General features: G+C 42.1%; 1 protein-coding gene across 1 annotated transcript; it reads left to right on the top strand.

Moving 5' to 3' along the window:
- The first annotated feature begins 14,227 nt into the window (after positions 1–14,227).
- A4GNT (alpha-1,4-N-acetylglucosaminyltransferase) lies at positions 14,228–18,428 on the top strand. The gene is made up of 2 exons (XM_059921910.1): positions 14,228–14,638; positions 17,814–18,428. Exons 1-2 carry the CDS (start codon positions 14,228–14,230, stop codon positions 18,426–18,428), a joined length of 1,026 nt encoding a protein of 341 aa, XP_059777893.1.
- The last annotated feature ends 1,551 nt before the right edge of the window (positions 18,429–19,979 follow it).

Here is a 19,979-nt window from a genome sequence, read left to right on the forward strand (position 1 = left end):
CGGGAGGGAATCCGGGAAAAAGTCTGCAGCTGCCGAAGAGGCAAGAGACTTTTTCTTGCCTCTTTGTTTCGCGGCACGCAAGGAGAGGGGATTCAGAGCGCCGCCTAAACGAGCTCCCGAGATGGGCGCGAGCCGCGGCTATCAGCGCGGACCCCAGAGATGGGCATGAGACGCTAAGGCTGCTGCTGCCGCCACCAAGAAGCTTGTGTGCGAGCACAGGTCACTCTCCACACCGCTCCTCCCGGGAGCAGGTGCAGCCCGCCACTGCCAGGCTCCCGTGATCCAGGGACAACTTCGCCGGGAGAACGCACGGCGCACCTCAGGCTGCTGCAACGTCACGCCGGCCTCTGCTGCAGCAGGCTCGCCCCGCATCCGTACCCCTCCCTCCCCCCCCGCCTGAGTGAGCCAGAGCCCCCGAAGCAGCTACTCCTTTAACCCTGTTCTGTCTGGGCGGGGAACAGATGCCCTCAGGCGACCTACATGCAGAGGCGGGTCCAAATCCAAAGCTGAACCCTGGGAGCTGTGCGAACAAAGAAGAGAAAGGGAAATCTCTCCCAGCAGCCTCAGGAGCAGCGGATTAAAGCTCCACAAGCAACTTGATGTGCCTGCATCTGTTGAATACCTGAATAGACAACGAATCATCCCAAATTCAGGAGGTGGACTTTGGGAGCAGGATATATTAATTTTTCTCCTTTTCCGTTTTTTGTGAGTGTATAGGTGTATGCTTCTGGGTGAGATTTTGTCTGTATAGCTTTGCTTTCACCATTAGTCCTAGGGTTAGGTCCGTCCGTTGTTTTTTTTTTTGTTTACTTAAAAAAAATTTTTTTTCCTAATAAATATTTTCTTAATTTTTTCCTTATTTTCTATATTTAGAAATTAAAAAAAATTTTTAAATAAGTTTTTTCATATTTTTTATTTTAAAAAATTAAAAAAAATTTTTCTTAATAAATTTTTCTTAATAATTTTTTCTTATTTTTTATTATAAAAATTAATAAATCTATTTTTAAAAACTAAAAAAAATTTTTTTTCTTAATAAATTTATTCTTAATAATATTTTTTCTTATTTTTTATATAATAGCTTTATTTTATTTTATTTTATCCTCTTTCTTTCTTTCTTTCTTTCTATTTTTTCTCCCTTTTATTCTGAGCCATGTGGATGAAAGGCTCTTGGTGCTCCAGCCAGGCATCAGGGCTGTGCCTCTGAGGTGGGAGAGCCAACTTCAGGACATTGGTCCACAAGAGACCTCCCAGCTCCACATAATACCAAACGGCGAAAATCTCTCAGAGATCTCCATCTCAACATCAAGACCCAGCTTCACTCAATGACCAGCAAGCTACAGTGCTGGACACCCTATGTCAAACAACTAGCAAGACAGGAACACAGCCCCATCCATTAGCAGAGAGGCTGCCTAAAATCATAATAAGGCCACAGACACCCCAAAACACACCACCAGACGGGGACGTGCCCACCAGAAAGGCAAGATCCAGCCTCATCCACCAAAACACAGGAACTAGTCCCCTCCACCAGGAAGCCTACACAACCCACTGAACGAACCTTAGCCACTGGGGACAGATACCAAAAACAACGGAAACTACGAACCTGCAGCCTGTGAAAAGGAAACCCCAAACACAGTAAGATAAGCAAAATTAGAAGACAAAAAAACACACAGCAGGTGAAGGAGCAGGGTCAAAACACACCAGACCTAACAAATGAAGAGGAAATAGGCAGTCTACCTGAAAAAGAATTCAGAATAATGATAGTAAAGATGATCCAAAATCTTGGAAATAGAATAGACAAAATGCAAGAAACATTTAACAAGGACGTAGAAGAACTAAAGAGGAACCAAGCAATGATGAAAAACACAATAAATGAAATTAAAAATACTCTAGACGGGATCAATAGCAGAATAACAGAGGCAGAAGAACGGATAAGTGACCTGGAAGATAAAATAGTGGAAATAACTAGTGCAGAGCAGAATAAAGAAAAAAGAATGAAAAGAACTGAGGACAGTCTCAGAGACCTCTGGGACAACATTAAACGCACCAACATTCGAATTATAGGGGTCCCAGAAGAAGAAGAGAAAAAGAAAGGGACTGAGAAAATATTTGAAGAGATTATAGTTGAAAACTTCCTTAATATGGGAAAGGAAATAGTTAATCAAGTCCTGGAAGTGCAGAGAGTCCCATACAGGATAAATCCAAGGAGAAACACGCCAAGACACATATTAATCAAACTATCAAAAATTAAATATAAAGAAAACATATTAAAAGCAGCAAGGGAAAAACAACAAATAACACACAAGGGAATCCTCATAAGGTTAACAGCTGATCTTTCAGCAGAAACTCTGCAAGCCAGAAGGGAGTGGCAGGATATACTTAAAGTGATGAAGGAGAAAAACCTACAACCAAGGTTACTCTACCCAGCAAGGATCTCATTCAGATATGATGGAGAAATTAAAACCTTTACAGACAAGCAAAAGCTGAGAGAGTTCAGCACCACCAAACCAGCTTTACAACAAATGCTAAAGGAACTTCTCTAGGCAAGAAACACAAGAGAAGGAAAACACCTACAATAACAAACCCAAAACATTTAAGAAAATGGGAATAGGAACATACATATCGATAATTACCTTAAATGTAAATGGATTAAATGCTCTCACCAAAAGACACAGACTGGCTGAATGGATACAAAAACAAGACCAATATATATGCTGTCTACAAGAGACCCACTTCAGACCTAGAGACACATACAGACTGAAAGTGAGGGGATGGAAAAAGATATTCCATGCAAATGGAAATCAAAAGAAAGCTGGAGTAGCAATTCTCATATCAGACAAAATAGACTTTAAAATAAAGACTATTACAAGAGACAAAGAAGGACACTACATAATGATCAAGGGATCGATCCAAGAGGAAGGTATAACAATTGTAAATATTTATGCACCCAACACAGGAGCACCTCAATACATAAGGCAAATACTAACAGCCATAAAAGGGGAAATCGACAGCAACACAATCATAGTAGGGGACTTTAACACCCCACTTTCACCAATGGACAGATCATCCAAAATGAAAATAAATAAGGAAACACAAGCTTTAAATGATACATTAAACAAGATGGACTTAATTGATATTTATAGGACATTCCACCCAAAAACAACAGAATACACATTTTTCTCAAGTGCTCATGGAACATTCTCCAGGATAGGTCATATCTTGGGTCACAAATCAAGCCTTGGTAAATTTAAGAAAATTGAAATCGTATCAAGTATCTTTTCCGACCACAATGCTATGAGACTAGGTATCAATTACAGGAAAAGATCTGTAAAAAATACAAACACATGGAGGCTACACAATACACTACTTAATAACGAAGTGATCACTAAAGAAATCAAAGGGGAAATCAAAAAATACCTAGAAACAAATGACAATGGAGACACGACGACCCAAAACCTATGGGATGCAGCAAAAGCAGTTCTAAGAGGGAAGTTTAAGGCAATACAAGCCTACATCAAGAAACAGGAAACATCTCGAATAAACAACCTAACCTTGCACCTAAAGCAATTAGAGAAAGAAGAGCAAAAAAACCCCAAAGCTAGCAGAAGGAAAGAAATCATAAAGATCAGATCAGAAATAAATGAAAAAGAAATGAAGGAAACAATAGCAAAAATCAATGAAACTAAAAGCCGGTTCTTCGAGAAGATAAACAAAATTGATAAACCATTAGCCAGACTCATCAAGAGAAAAAGGGAGAAGACTCAAATCAATAGAATTAGAAACAAAAAAGGAGAAGTAACCACTGACACTGCAGAAATACAAACGATCATGAGAGATTACTACAAGCAACTCTATGCCAATAAAATGGACAACCTGGAAGAAATGGACAGATTCTTAGAAATGCACAACCTGCCGAGACTGAACCAGGAAGAAATAGAAAATATGAGCAGACCAATCACAAGCACTGAAATTGAAACTGTGATTAAAAATCTTCCAACAAACAAAAGCCCAGGACCAGATGGCTTCACAGGCGAATTCTATCAAACATTTAGAGAAGAGCTAACACCTATCCTTCTCAAACTCTTCCAAAATATTGCAGAGGGAGGAACACTCCCCAGCTCATTCTACGAGGCCACCATCACCCTGATACCAAAACCAGACAAAGATGTCACAAAGAAAGAAAACTACAGGCCAATATCATTGATGAACATAGATGCAAAAATCCTCAACAAAATACTACCAAACAGAATCCAACAGCACATTAAAAGGATTATACACCATGATCAAGTGGGGTTTAATCCAGGAATGCAAGGATTCTTCAATATACGCAAATCAATCAACGTGATACATCATATTAACAAAGTGAAGGAGAAAAACCATATGATCATCTCAATAGATGCAGAGAAAGCTTTCGACAAAATTCAACACCCATTTATGATAAAAGCCCTGCAGAAAGTAGGCATAGAGGGAACTTTTCCTCAACATAATAAAGGCCATATATGACAAACCCACAGCCAACATCGTCCTCAATGGTGAAAAACTGAAACCATTTCCACGAAGATCAGGAACAAGACAAGGTTGCCCACTCTCACCACTATTATGCAACATAGTTTTGGAAGTTTTAGCCACAGCAATCAGAGAAGAAAAAGAAATAAAAGGAATCCAAATCGGGAAAGAAGAAGTAAAGCTGTCACTGTTTGCAGATGACATGATACTATACATAGAGAATCCTAAAGATGCTACCAGAAAACTACTAGAGCTAATCAATGAACTTGGTAAAGTAGCAGGATACAAAATTAATGCACAGAAATCTCTTGCATTCCTATATACTAATGATGAAAAATCTGAAAGTGAAATTAAGAAAACACTCCCGTTTACCATTGCAACAAAAAGAATAAAATATCTAGGAATAAACCTACCTAAGGAGACAAAAGACCTGTGTGCAGAAAATTATAGGACACTGATGAAAGAAATTAAAGATGATACAAATAGATGGAGAGATATACCATGTTCTTGGATTGGAAGAATCAACATTGTGAAAATGACTCTACTACCCAAAGCAATCTACAGATTCAATGCAATCCCTAAGAAACTACCACTGGCATTTTTCACAGAACTAGAACAAAAAATTTCACAATTTGTATGGAGACACAAAAGACCCCGAATAGCCAAAGCAATCTTGAGAACGAAAAATGGAGCTGGAGGAATCAGGCTCCCTGACTTCAGACTATATTACAAAGCTACAGTAATCAAGACAGTTTGGTACTGGCACAAAAACAGAAATATAGATCAATGGAACAGGATAGAAAGCCCAGAGATAAACCCACGCACATATGGTCACCTTATCTTCGATAAAGGAGGCAAGCATATACAGTGGAGAAAAGACAGCCTCTTCAATAAGTGGTGCTGGGAAAATTGGACAGGTACATGTAAAAGTATGAAATTAGAACACTCCCTGACACCATACACAAAAATAAACTCAAAATGGATTAAAGACCTAAGTGTAAGGTCAGACACTATCAAACTCTTTGAAGAAAACATAGGCAGAACACTCTATGACATAAATCACAGCAAGATTCTTTTTGACCCAGCCCCTAGAGAAATGGAAATAAAAACACAAATAAACAAATGGGACCTAATGAAACTTAAAGCTTTTGCACAGCAAAGGAAACCATAAACAAGACCAAAAGACAACCATCAGAATGGGAGAAAATATTTGCAAATGAAGCAACTGACAAAGGATTAATCTCCAAGATTTACAAGCAGCTCATGCAGCTCAATAAGAAAAAAACAAACAACCCAATCCAAAAATGGGCAGAAGACCTAAATAGACATTTCTCCAAAGAAGATATACAGATTGCCAACAGACACATGAAAGAATGCTCAACATCATTAATCATTAGAGAAATGCAAATCAAAAGTACAATGAGGTATCATCTCACACCAGTCAGAATGGCCATCATCAAAAAATCTAGAAACAATAAATGCTGGAGAGGGTGTGGAGAAAAGGGAACCCTCTTGCACTGTTGGTAGGAATGTAAATAGATACAGCCAATATGGAGAACAGTATGGAGGTTCCTTAAAAAACTAAAGATAGAACTACCATATGACCCAGCAATCCCACTAGTGGGCATATACCCTGAGAAAACCATAATTCAAAAAGAGTCACGTACCAAAATGTTCATTGCAGCTCTATTTACAATAGCCAGGACACAGAAGCAACCTAAGTGTCCATCATCGGATGAATGGATAAAGAAGATGTGGCACATATATACAACGGAATATTACTCAGCCATAAAAAGAAACGAAATGGAGGTATTTGTAGTGAGGTGGACGGAGTTAGAGTCTGTCATACAGAGTGAAGTATGTCAGAAAGAGAAAAACAAATACAGTGTGCTAACACATATATATGGAATCTAAGAAAAAAAAAAAAAGGTCATGAAGAACCTAGTGGCAAGATGGGAATAAAGACACAGGCCTACTAGAGAATGGACTTGAGGATATGGGGAAGGGGAGGGGTGAGATGTGACAGGGTGAGAGAGTGTCATGGACATATATACACTACCAAATGTAAAATAGATAGCTAGTGGGAAGCAGCCGCATAGCACAGGGAGATCAGCTCGGTGCTTTGTGACCACCTAGAGGGGTGGGATAGGGAGGGTGGGAGGGAGGGAGAGGCAAGAGGGAAGAGATATGGGAACATATGTATATGTATAGCTGATTCACTTTGTTATAAAGCAAAAACTAACACACCATTGTAAAGCAATTATACTCCAATAAAGATGTTAAAAAAAAAAACACCACAATGGAACATCACCTCACACCTGTCAGAATGGCTAACATCAAAAAGTTTACAAATAACAAACGTTGGCGGGGATGTGGAAAAAAGGGAACCCCTGCACAGTGTTGGTGGGAATGTAAACTGGTGTAGCCACTGTGGAAAACAGTATGGAGGTTCCTCAAAAAAATAAAAATAGAACTACCATACGACCCAGAAGTTTCACTCCTGGGTATATATATCTGAAAAAAACTAAAACACTAACTCAAAAAGATACATGCATCCCAGTGCTCATAGCAGCATTATTTACAAGAGCTAACATATGGGAGTAACCCATGTCCATCAGCAGATTAATGGATAAAGAAGACGTGAGATACACACACACACACACACACACACACACACACACAATGAAATATTACTCATCCATAAAAAGAATGAAATTCCACAGCATTTGCACCAATGTGGATGGACCTACAGAATATTATGCCTAGTGAAATAAGTCAGAGAAAGACAAATACTGTATGATATTGTTTATATGTGGAATCTGAAAAATAAAACAAATGAATGTATATAACAAAACAGAAACAGACTCACAGATATAGAAAACAAAGAAGTAGTTACCAGTGAGGGTGAGAGAAGAGAGGAGGGGCAAGATAGGGGTAGGGGATTAAGAGGTACAAATTACTATGTATAACATTGATAAGGAGCAAGGATATATTGTACAGCAGAGGGAAATATAGCTATTATTTTATAATAACTTTAAATGGAATATAATCTATAAAAATATTGACTCGCTATGCTGTACACCTGAAACTAATGTAATATTGTAAATCAATTATACTTCAATTAAGAAGAGTATTAAAAAAAAAGAATGACTCCCTGATTTTTGACTTGGGTAGTGGGTGCATGGTGATTGTCAGGCACTGAGATAAGGGAGACCAAGGATCTCCATTTAAATAGAAAAGGTATGGGCTTCCCTGGTGGCGCAGTGGTTGAGTCTGCCTGCCAATGCAGGGGACACGGGTTCGAGCCCTGGTCTGGGAGGATCCCACATGCCGCGGAGCAACTAGGCCCATGAGCCACAACTACTGAGCCTGGGCGTCTGGAGCCTGTGCTCCGCAACAAGAGAGGCCACGATAGTGAGAGGCCTGCACACTGCGATGAAGAGTGGCCCCCACTTGCCGCAACTAGAGAAAGCCCTTGCACAGAAATGAAGACCCGACACAGCCATAAATAAATAAATAAATAAATAAATAAATAAATAAATAGAAAAGGTATAACAAGAGGACAGATTGTGGGGTGTGCGGAAGGACAAGAGGAAGGGAAGGCAGAGAGGTCTCAGGTAAGGAGGACACTTCCACCTGTTACGGGTTTCTGTTGCAGATGAATTTGCCCTTTCCCCACTGGAGGCCTGGTCTCAGTTCTCCAAACCTTAAAGAGCAGCTCCAACTGCAAAAACAGATTCTCAGGAAAGCATATGGATGGAGATCAGAGAGAAGCAGCTTACTGTGAGGTCTGTCTCAGTCAGCTTGGGCTGCTATACAAAATACTTCAGACTGGTGGCTTCATCAACAGACCCTTACTCCTCACAGTTCTGGAGGCTGGGAAGTCCAATATAAAGGTACAGATTGGGTTCCTGGTGAGGACCCTCTTCCTGGATCGTAGACAGCTACCTTCTTGCTGTGTCTTCACATGGCCTTTCCTTGTGCGTGCTCATGGGGAGAGGGATCTCTGTCTTCCTCTTTTTATAAGGATCCCACCCTCATGATCTCATCTAAGGTTGATGGTTTCTGAAAGGCCCTACCTCCAAATACCATCACATTGGGGGTTAGGGCTTTAACATAGGAATTTTGGTGATGGTACGGGTTGGGGGGTAGGGCCAGAAACATTCAGTCCATAACAGTTTCTTTCAGCCAGAATGGGAAGTGCTCATTCTCGTGGCCACTCAGTCTTTATAAAGGTACCCGTGTCATGTGGACACTTGGTGTAGGTGGCTCCAAGATGTTCCCAATTCCTTACAGGAAGAAGTAATTAAGCACTGACTTATAAAAGTTAATGGCAAAGCCCCTTTGAACAGCCCTCCATGATCAGACTGGTTGCACTGACTTCTGTGGGCTTCTTGCAGACCCTGTTCTTCAACCTGGAAGAGTGGCGTCTGAGGCACAACTGATTCATTGAGAACAATTATTTCCCCTCATCTCCCTGCCCTTCTCCCCCACCCCTTCTTTTATCTGCAAGTAAATTTAAAAAGGGGGAGAATTACATGTGTGAAGAGAGTAATATCCAGAATAAACCCAGAAGCACATTCTTGGTAGCTATATAAGGTTTTGTTAGCAGAAGCATGTTTGATTAGTATGGCTGTGTGGAGAACAAAAACCATTATCTCCAGAAACACAAGGCTAGAAGCATTTTTTTCTTGGAAATGAAGAATAGTTTAAAATATTGCCACGGGACAAGGAGATTTTACTCTGGCATGAACTCACTGATTTTTAGTAAAAAAATTTTTTTTCTCCAGATTTGATGTTGATAATGTCACTCCTCAATGTGTCCCAAGGGTTAGGCTATGGATTCTTTCTCAGTCTGCAGTGAACTGCCTCTGTCCAGTGGTCTCCTCTCTTGTCATGGAAACCCAACACTCCAGTCTCTGTTTCAGCATCAGAAGAGTGGTGAAAGGAATTGGCAACGTTGATAAGCTATTACTCTCTGTGTATTTGTTTTGCCCTGCGAATGGCTGAATGCTTTAACAATCTTATCAGTCCCACTTGTTTAACAAATGTTAAAAACCGGAACTGTGGTTCCAACAGCTCCAAAGAAAACAGGATAAGGGTTGTTGGCTTGAACATTTCCTCTTGCAGTAAATTGTAGTTCAAAGAAGCTGCAGAATTGAGAGGTAGCATTTCACGTGTAATTGTAGGCAACAAACATTTATTGTTAAAAATTCCTTTAACGTTTCCTTCTTGACACAGTGGGTCCTTTATAGCAGAGGGAGTCTAGATCCAAACACTGAACTATTTCCAACCGAGGTTATCAGAGGTTATCTGCAGGGCCAGCGAGTGCCGAGATCTCTGTTGGTTCCTTGATTTTCTTCCCGGTACTGCCTTTTCTTTGTATTAGCTTCAAACATCCAAAGAACAGCATTGTAAAATACAATAGAAAGAACAACGGATTCAGAATTTTTTCCCATCCTGTTCATTTATTTGGGGCTAAACCAATCCACGTTTCCTAAGGTCTCATCACTCAGCAACAATTACCAAGGCTCCATAATCCATTGGATTGACCAAGTCCGGCTTATGTTGCAATGTAGGAAGTAAGAGCTCTCTCACAGGAGACCTAAACTCTAGGAAAGTAGATAATACCTGGATGCATGTGTGACTGTCACCAGTGTATTCAGACCCATCCATTGCTTAAAGGTAAATAGCTCTGGGTACATCTCTACTCAGATATCTGTACTGAGGTTCCTAGGGGTTGCTTGGCTGGTTGAAGAAGGCCTGAGATTGTATGGTGAAGATATCTGTGGGAATTTTAAACAGAATTAATGTCACGGAGGGTCAAAGGGCAGGGACATTCCTCAGGTGATATGTAGGAGACGCTGTGGATAAATGGCATCCAGGGTAAAGGTACTAATGAAAGCTATGGCTTCAGGGTCCAGGGTCTCCTGAAACCTATCCTTGAGCCTCTAGGGATCTGTGGAGTCCAGGTTAGGAGCTGCTGCTGTGGCATCTGCCTGCACAGACAGAAAGCTAGTGTGGTACAGGCCAGAGAAGGCAGAAGAGGGAGCAGACCGAAGGGAAGGCAGTTCTGCTCTGAACACGAGAGGGAAGGCTGAAAGGATCCAGGGTCCCTGGGACGTTCCTGGTAGAGTGCCTCAGATGACAGGAGGCCTCCTTGGAAAGACTCAGCAAGGACATCAGGCTGTGATCCTAAAAAGATCCCAGGCACCAGAGGCTGACTGCTGACTTCTGCACACATCTCAACAATTCTCACACGGGGCTGAGGATTTCCTTCTCAGCTGTTCACTGGGAAGCAGATTTTATTCATCTGAAAACAACAACGACTTGATGTTTGTCATCAGGGAGTCCAGGCCATCTACAGTAATAGTATTCCATTTTTTCTCCTCTTATCCTTGGTGGAAAGTGGGAGTTGCTTCTTTGGCTTATAGAGCCCTTTCATCCTCACAATGAGCCTGAGGTCAGCACTGTACAGAGGAGCCGAGGCTCTGGGCAGGTTCAGGACTTGCTCTGGTACTCTTGGCTACAGTGGGTAGAGGCATGACTCCAAGCTCATTGCTCTTTTCATCACACCCTCTACTTGGTTCTTGGTCAGACAGGTCCTACTTTTTGTGCTTAGTATTTCACTGCATCGCTAATGCTCACTTTCATCCCTGTGACAAAGATCACCAACTACTTCCCTGCTCTCTGCCTCGACCACTTGTTTGATGGTGTTGGCTATCTTGCAAGCAGCTAGAAGGCACCAGGATCTGTGACCCACCTGAAATGTGGGCACTAGGAACGTACCACTCCCACAAATGGAGTCCTTTGGTTACCCCAGAGTGCGGTCCAGGAGCTCTGCTTCCTCTGCCCCTCCATAAGGAAAGAACGACCAATCTATCCAGTGCCAGGGAACTTTTGCAAAAATGCCAAGGTACCCTGACCCTAGAATTGACAAGGTCCAGAGAAGAAATTCAGCTCCAAAAGGAAGAGGAGTGTGTGGAGACCCAAAGAGCTGTTCCTGGAGAACCTCGGGCACATAGAAAACGAGAAGCCACCGACAAGTGGGACAGCTTTACTTCCCTTGATGTAGGAGCTGCTATATCAGGATCCAAAGTCTGCTTAGGAGGGAACCTCCTTGTTCACACCAGAGCATTCTGTGGATACCTGTTCATGGCTGAGAGAAGGCTCTGGGTGAAGACAGAGCAGAGGATGGCTCGAAAGAGGATTACTAAGCGTGCCTGTCAGGGGTGATAGGGACCAGACCACAGGAGAGTCACACTATCTTGGGAGATGTGGGGATTACCACATCAGTGGAGGGTGGTGACGCTGACCTCGTGAGATGGGGAGGAAGCTCACATCCCACAGCGGAGACTTCTGGGCAAAGGGAAGCCACCATAATTGAAATCGGGGAATCAATTCTCGTTCCAGATCACCAGGCCCTTGGACTGCTGGTGTTTCTACATTACTTACTTATTTGTGGAGATGGATTTTCTTTTCTTTCAACAAAATCTTTTGTTTGCAAAGCTTGGACCAAGTTACAGGGTTGTCTGGTGAAGGAACTTCCCCAAGTCTCTGACCATGATTTTGACTGAGGCCAAACTGCTTAGGTGCACACTTTGTTGGCGCCAGGATTGTGCTACTATACAGTTTTCTTCAGGTGAAATTGTTGCCTTGTAACCCTCCTGATAGGCCCACAAACCAGCAGGATTATTGTGTAGGTCACCTGAAAAATCATGTGAACCCCTTACGATCTGCAAGTCTCTGTGCTTAGGGCAACTTAGCAAAGGGAGGAGTTTCCTGGGAACTTCTTGTGTTTGGCATAATCTTCTGCCAATGATTTACTTCCTTCAGCACTGTTGAATTGAAGGTTAGGTAGTGATTCATCAGAAAGCGTAGCAGGAAAAATCTTGTCATCATTGCTAAGACGGCAGGTATTGGCTAACTACAAGTTTCTGGCTAGAAGGTAAGCTCTGATTTACTGGATTTGTATTTTCTGAAAGAGTTACATGTAAAGCAAAAAATAGACTACTGATGAATGGAGATCTCTGCTGTCCTGGAGTTGGCTGGAGTTAGAGCTTATGGTGAAGGAGAGGGTGATACTGCAGGTAACTGCTCAGAGCCTGAGCTTTGGGGACAGGTAGACCCTAGTTTAAAGTCATGGCTCCGCTAACTGTGTAATCTTGGCAAGTTATTTAATCTTCAGTTTGCTTCTTCTTAGTTCTATTAGTTTTTTGGTAAGTTATCTTGGGTTTTCTAGGTAGGCAATCACATTTTCTACAACTAGTGATATTTTTGTCTCTTCCTAATATTCATAGTAGAAATTATGTTCTCTTGTTTCACTGCATTGGTTAGACTTAGCAGAATGGCGGTGAAAGTAACAGTGATAATGGACATCCATGTCATATTCCTGGTCTTAATGGGGATATTTCAAATGCTTCACATTAAGGATGATCATTGTTATATGTTCTGGTAGACATTGTCAGCTTAAGAAAGTTTCCTTGTGCTTTTTAAAAAGCGTGAATGGATGTCAAATTTTAGCATGCTGTTGTTAGCATCTACTGAGCCAAAATGATCATACAGCTTTTCTTCTTTAATCTGTGGAAATAATGCATTTCATTAATAGTTTTCCTATTAATTCATTATTTTCCTATTGCAAATCATCCTTACATTCCTCAAATAAAACCTAATCAATGCATCTTTCTTTTTAACATTGCTGGATTTGATTTGATCATATTTTATTTAGAATTTAAAAAATCAAAACTTATAATTATTAGAGAAATGCAAATCAAAACCACAATGACATATCACCTTTCATCTGTCAGAATGGCTAGCATCAAAAAGTCTACAAATAACAAATGTTGGCGAGGAGGTAGAGAATAGGGAACCCTCATACACTGTTGGTGGGAATGTAAATTGGTGCAGCCACTGTGGAAAACAGTATGGAGGTTCCTGAAAAAACTAAAAATATAACAGAAGTACCATATGATCCAGCAATTCCACTCCTTGGTATATAACCAAAGAAAACAAAAACACTAATTTGAAAAGATACATGTACCCCAATGTACATAGCAGCACTATTTACAACAGGCAAGATATGGAAGCAACCCAAGTGTCCATCAAAAGATGAATGGATAAAGAAGATGTGATATATACATATGTATATACAATGGAATTATTACTCAGCCACAAAAATAATGAAATTCTGCCATTTGCAGCAACGTGGATGGACCTAGAGAATATTATACTTACTAAAATAAGTCAGACAGAGAAAGATAGACACTGTATGATATCGCTTACATGGGGAATGTAAAAAATCATACAAATGAACACACATGCAACACCATAACAGACTCAAAGGTAGAGAAAACAAACTAGTGGTGACCAAAGGGGAGAGCGAAGGGGCCAGGGGGCAAACAGGGGTAGGGGATTCAGAAATATGAACTATACTAGGTATAAAATTGATAAGCAACAAGGATATATTGTTTAGCAAGGGAATTATAGCCATTATTTTGTAATAACTTTTAATGAAATATGATCTGTAAAAATACTGAATCACTATGCTATACACCTGAAAGTAATCTGATATTATAAATCAACTATACTTCAGTTAAAAAAATCTAAGCTTGAAAGTGATATTCAGGTATCATCTTCTTGTGTGCTCTCTTTATCAGGTTTTGTGACTATAATTTTTAATTAATAGTGTTGATTTTAGGGAGCAGGACGGGAGAGAGGGGTGGACATGCTGATGAAGCTTCAGCTCGCCCTGTTGGTCATCCTGCTGCTTGCCTGTGGCTTCCTCTACCAGTTCACCCTGAAGTCCAGCTGCCTCTTCCCCCACCTGCCTCCCTACAAGTCCCAGCAGGAGCTGGAAGCCCTCCTGGGCCACGGGCACAGCATCGTGTTCCTAGAGACCTCAGAGAGAACGGAGCTATCCCCGCTGGTCTCCTGTGCTGTGGAGTCGGCGGCCAAGGTCTACCCTGAGCAGCCTGTGCTGTTACTTATGAAAGGGCTCAACAGTTCCATGCAGCTGCCCCCAAACTCCACTTCCCCGGCCCTTTCCCTCCTCTCAGCAATAGACAATGTTTTCCTCTTCCCTTTGGATATGAAAAGCCTGTTTGAAGACACACCGTTGTTTTCGTGGTACACTCAAGTAAGTGTTCAGAGAATCTCAGAATGTCGGTGTCGAGAAGGACCATAGAAAATGGGTCCAATCTAGCCATTTTACAGATGGGTACACTGAGGGTAAGGCTAGATTGTCAGAGATAGGCTAGAACCCAGATCTTTCGACTCTTGCCTGGTCTTCATTCTACGGTGTTGAGTCCTGATTCAAGGAAACAGAAGAGATTTGATTTAGGCTTATCTTTACCCTGCTGCCTTTTGCTTTCACCTTATTTCTTAGGATTTCTTGAGACTATTCTTAACTGAATGAGTTTCTACATCTTTTCTAGGTGTATAGACCATTCATTTTTCACTGACAGTTTTAAACCCATCTATGTTAAACCTTTTTGCACCTAAGGGGGGAAATTAGGCAATATTTAACTTGAAAATGATGTAAATAGAAAATTCATGAAAGATCAGGTGGGTGCTGCTGTATGAGATTGGGTTACATTGAGATATGATCAAGAAACTCCTGGGGCTCTTAGGAATTTTGTAATTTTGTGTGAAGCTCCCTCTACCTTTCCCTTTAAAGGACACTTGTGGTGGCATTTAGGGCCCATGATAATCCAGGATAATCTCCTCAGCTCAAGATCCTTAATTTTTTTTTTTTTTTTTGGCCGCACTGTGTGGCATGTGGGATCTTAGTTCCCCGACCAGGGATCGAACCCACGCCCCCTGCGGTGGAAGCGCGGACCTCCAGGGAAGTCCCAAGATCCTTAATTTAATCACATTGGCAAAGATCCTTTTCCTATAGGAGGTAATATTTACAGGTTTCAGGAATTAGGACCACTGAGTGGCTGTTATTCAGCCTACTACAATATTTGTATAAAAAGAGAGAAAACTCCTGTTCCACCCTCTCTCATTCACCTGGGGACTGAGTGGGCTGTCCTGGGTGGGGGACACACTTGCACCTTGGAGGAGTCGGGCTGTGGCATCTTCTGCCCCAGTTAGGCTACAATAGGATAGCTGGTGGCCAGCTGTTAGGATGACCTAGCGTGCCATCACCTGCTGGTGACCGCTGGATTTGCTGCACTGATTTGGGCAACTGTAGCCCTTGAAGATGCCCAGGGATGAGTACTGAGGGGGTGGGGAGGGAATGAGCAAACAGAATCCTAATCCCCTTTCTGGTGCTAACCTCCGGGCAAGCCTTGTGTTTTACGTTGATGTTAGTCCAATGCCCACGTCAAGGTAGGCTTCCTTCCTTCTCTGCAGCTTTTGATACCTGGGTCTGTTCACTAATAATCACCAATTTACCAAATAATCAACTTTACTTATTTTTACTGAAAGTAAGTGGGTCTCTGGAGTCAGACTGCCTGGGTTAAAATCTAACCTCTGCCTCTCTTACCTTGCATGAATGACTGAACTTCTTGGTCTTTCCTTTTAATTTTTTCACTTGAAAAATAGGACTAATAGTAGTACCTATTTTTGAGGATTTGTGTAGATTATAAGAGATTAGAACAGTTATTGATACTTTTTTTTGAATTTTTGAATTATATTTATTTTTTTACACAGCAGGTTCTTATCAGTTATCCATTTTAGTGTATACATGTCAATCCCAATCTCCCAATTCATCACACCACCACAGTTATTGATAAATTTTAGCTATTATTATTCATGAGGTTTTCAGCAATTGTATACAATATAATGATGTTAATAGCTCAGGTGAAGATTTCTGCAAAGTCTTAGCGGACTTGCTTTCGTTTGGTTTTATAGTAGAATTTAAAAAAATGTTTCTTTTGTCAAAAGCCAAGGGTCATTGTTTAATCTTTTAATCAACATATTTAAATTCAGAAAAATCTACTGTGTTTTCTGTATTCAAAATTTTAGCATTCCATTTGGGAACACTGGCATTTATAATGGGTTATTTTTATTCGTTTCAAAGTCAATTTCTGTTTTGTTCACATTTCAGCGTTTTCAGTTATCCTTGACTCCTCTGTCTCCGGCTCCATATCCAATCCATCAGCACATCCTGACCGGCTTTATCTTTACCGTGTGCCCGGAATCTGACCACTTCTCTCATCTCCTTTATCGTCACCCTGGTCTAAACCACCATCATCTCCTGCCTGGATTATTTCAACAGCTTCCTAACTTGCCTCTTTGCTTCTGCCTTTGCCCCCTGCCCCCATCTATTTTCCACACTGCACCCAGTGTGACCCCTTTTAGACTAATTCAGATCACATCACTCCTTTCTTTCAAACCTTCCAAATCATTTCAGTCTTTACCCCAGCCTACGGGATCCTCCCTCACTCCTGCCCCTGCCCCCGCTCTGATCTGGTTTCCCACCCTTCTCCCTTCACTACTCTGCACTGCTGTTTTCCTGTTCCTGTAGATAGTGAGTGTGCTCCTGCCCCAGGGCCCTTGCACTTGCTGTTTCCTCTACCTAGAGCCCTCTTCTCGGAGATACCAGCATGGTTCATCCACCCACTTCATCCAACGTTCTGCTCGAACCCAAGATAAGATAATGCTCCATCCTGTGCCCTTCGTAGCCCCCTCGCCTGACTTTTTTTCCTTCATAGTCCTTATGAACACCCAACATATGATATATTTATTTGTTTGTTGTCTATCTCCTGCCAGTAAAGATTTTTATCTGTTTGTTCACTGCTGTATCCTTAGCAGCTTAGAGCTTGGTGAATAGCAAGTAGGCCTTCAATGAATATTATTAAAGGAATTAATTAGTGAATGAAGGCGTGGATGCATTTTAAGATTCTTTTACCAATTTCTCAAAGAGCATAGATATTAATCTATCTTATATTTTCATATTTGTTTATTTTTATCAGTTCTCAGCACTTTTAGGACTTACAAAAAATTCTTTCTTCACAGTTTCATATTTGTGGTTAATTTCCATCCTGCTGAAAGTGACTCATACAGTTCATTGTGAAATCCCTTCTGGGTTTCAGCTTTCTACTGCTTTTTTCAAAAAACAATTTCATGATATCTTTAAAAGCTGCTCAAACCTTCCCATTGATACTGATTGCTGTACACTTTTCACTTAAAGGCAACTTTTTTGGGTGGAGGTAATTTTGGTAAATTTGCAATATTGGGCTTTTGGCAAATAGATTTTTGGGAAGTTGGCTTGCTTTCTAGTCAGCTACCCTGTGCCTGGCTTCCTGCTGTGACACCCCTCCCTCTTCCCCTGCCTGGGGGCTAATTTGCACCTGCTCCTGCAGATCAACAGCAGCGCAGAGAGATACTGGCTCCATGTCAGTTCAGATGCATCCCGCCTGGCCTTCATCTGGAAGTACGGCGGTGTCTACATGGACACTGATGTCATCTCCATCAGACCCATCCCCGAGGACAACTTTCTGGCTGCACAGACATCTCAGTTCTCCAGTAATGGGGTGTTTGGATTCCTCCCCCACCACCCTCTCCTGTGGCAGTGCATGGAAAACTTTGTGGAAAATTACAATCCAAATATTTGGGGCCACCAGGGTCCCGAATTGATGACGAGGATTTTGAGAGTGTGGTGCAAACTCAGAGACTTCCAGGAGGTGAGCGACCTCAAGTGTTTAAACTTCTCCTTCTTACACCCCCAAAGATTTTACCCCATCTCCTTTCTAGAGTGGAGGCGCTACTATGAAGCCTGGGACACAGAGCCGAGCTTCAACGACTCCTACGCGCTGCATCTGTGGAACCATATGAACCAGGAAGGGAGGGCTGTGGTCAGAGGAAGCAACACACTGGTGGAAAATCTCTACCATAAGCACTGTCCCAAGACTTACAGGGACCTGCTTCAAGGTCCAGAGGGCTCGGTGACTGGGGAGCAGGGCCCAGGTAACAAATAGAGCCAATGCTGGGTCTTTGGTGCTACACTGTGGAACTGGCCAGTTCCCTGGAGTGCCAGGCTTTCACCTGATCTCCACTTCCCCTAGGCGTGCAGAGGCTCACCCACGTATCAGTTACAGTTACAATTTTCCACATCATTCCACCAAAAAACTATTAGAACTAATAAAGGAATTCAGTAAAGTGACAGTCAATACACAAAAAACAGCTGCATTTCTAACCACTAATAATGAACCATCAGAAAGAAAAAGAAAACAATCCTATTGACATCTGCATCAAAAAGAACAAAACACCTAGGAATAAGTTTAACCAAGGATGTGAAAGGCCTGCACATTGAAAACTTTAGGACATTGATGAAGAAATTGAAGAAGATACAAGGAAATAGAAAGATATCACACACTCATGGGTTGGAAGGATGAATATTGTTAAAATGTCCATTCTACCTAGAGCAATGTACACACTGAAAGCAATCCCTACCAAAATTCCAATGGCATATTTCTCAGAAACACAGCAAAGGATCCTAATATTTGTGTGGAACAACAAAGGACCAGGAATAGCCAAAGCGATTCTCAGAAAGGAGAACAGGCTGGTGGCATCTCGCTCCCTGACCTCAAACAATATTACAAAGCTACAGTAACCAAAACAGTTGTGTGGTCCTGGCACAAAAACAGACACACGGACCAGAGGAACAGAACAGAGAGCCCAGAAACAAATCTACACGGGTGTGATCAGTTTATTTATGACAAAAGGGCCACGAACATACAACAGGGAAAGGGCAGTCCCCTCAATAAACAGCACCAGGAAAACTGGACACCACACACCAAAGAACCACACTGGACACAGTCTACACTGCACACAACAGGGACTAAAACCCCACAGTTTTCCACATCCAGACCCTTCTCTCCTGGGTCCTCTGAAGAGTGATCCCCCCAGCCCCCAGCAGTCAGTCGCACACAGGAAGTCTCTCCCCACTTTTCCTCACTTCTCTTCACTTTTTCCTCACCTTTTTCTCCCAGTGGGACCTCCCTGGGAGGGTCCTGAGAAAACTGTGCTCCTGTCCGCATGGATGCAGCCTGGTGTTGTCCTCAAGCTGAAACCCCAGTGGGTTCTAAGGAGACTGAGCACTGACAGCAACGCTGCTGCCCCTGTCCGGAAGCCAAAGTCCTAGAGGTGCCCGAGGAGGTGGAGCTCCCGGTAGCTGAGCGAGGATGACACTCGTGCCCCGGGTCATAGAGGCGGGCTCGGCGCCCCCTGCTGGCAGGGGGGAAAGTGCAGGTCGCGCATGTCAGTAAGAGTGGGCTTTCTGTGTCTATAATAGAAAAATCCCAAAGACCATTGACGTAGAAGTATAGAAGTTCATTTCTCTCTCACGTAAAAGTAGTCTGAAGGCAGGCAGATCAGAGTGGGTATGGTCACTGCAGTCATCAGGGACCTTAGGCTTCTTCCATCTTTCTGTTTGCCATCCTGCCCATAGTCCATATGGCAGCTTGATCTCCAGCCCATCATTTCTGCATTTCAGGCAGCAGGATGAAGGAAAGAGGAAAGGTGCACTT

This window comes from Balaenoptera ricei, chromosome 4 (genome assembly GCF_028023285.1).
Source record: "Balaenoptera ricei isolate mBalRic1 chromosome 4, mBalRic1.hap2, whole genome shotgun sequence".
In the NCBI taxonomy this organism is placed as follows: domain Eukaryota; kingdom Metazoa; phylum Chordata; class Mammalia; order Artiodactyla; family Balaenopteridae; genus Balaenoptera; species Balaenoptera ricei.

Coding starts and splice junctions, on each gene's coding strand:
- A4GNT (XM_059921910.1), top strand. CDS start 14,228: ATGCTGATGAAGCTTCAGCTCGCCCTGTTGGTCATCCTGCTGCTTGCC. Junction 14,639..17,813: donor TGTTTTCGTGGTACACTCAA/GTAAGTGTTCAG, acceptor CTGCTCCTGCAG/ATCAACAGCAGCGCAGAGAG.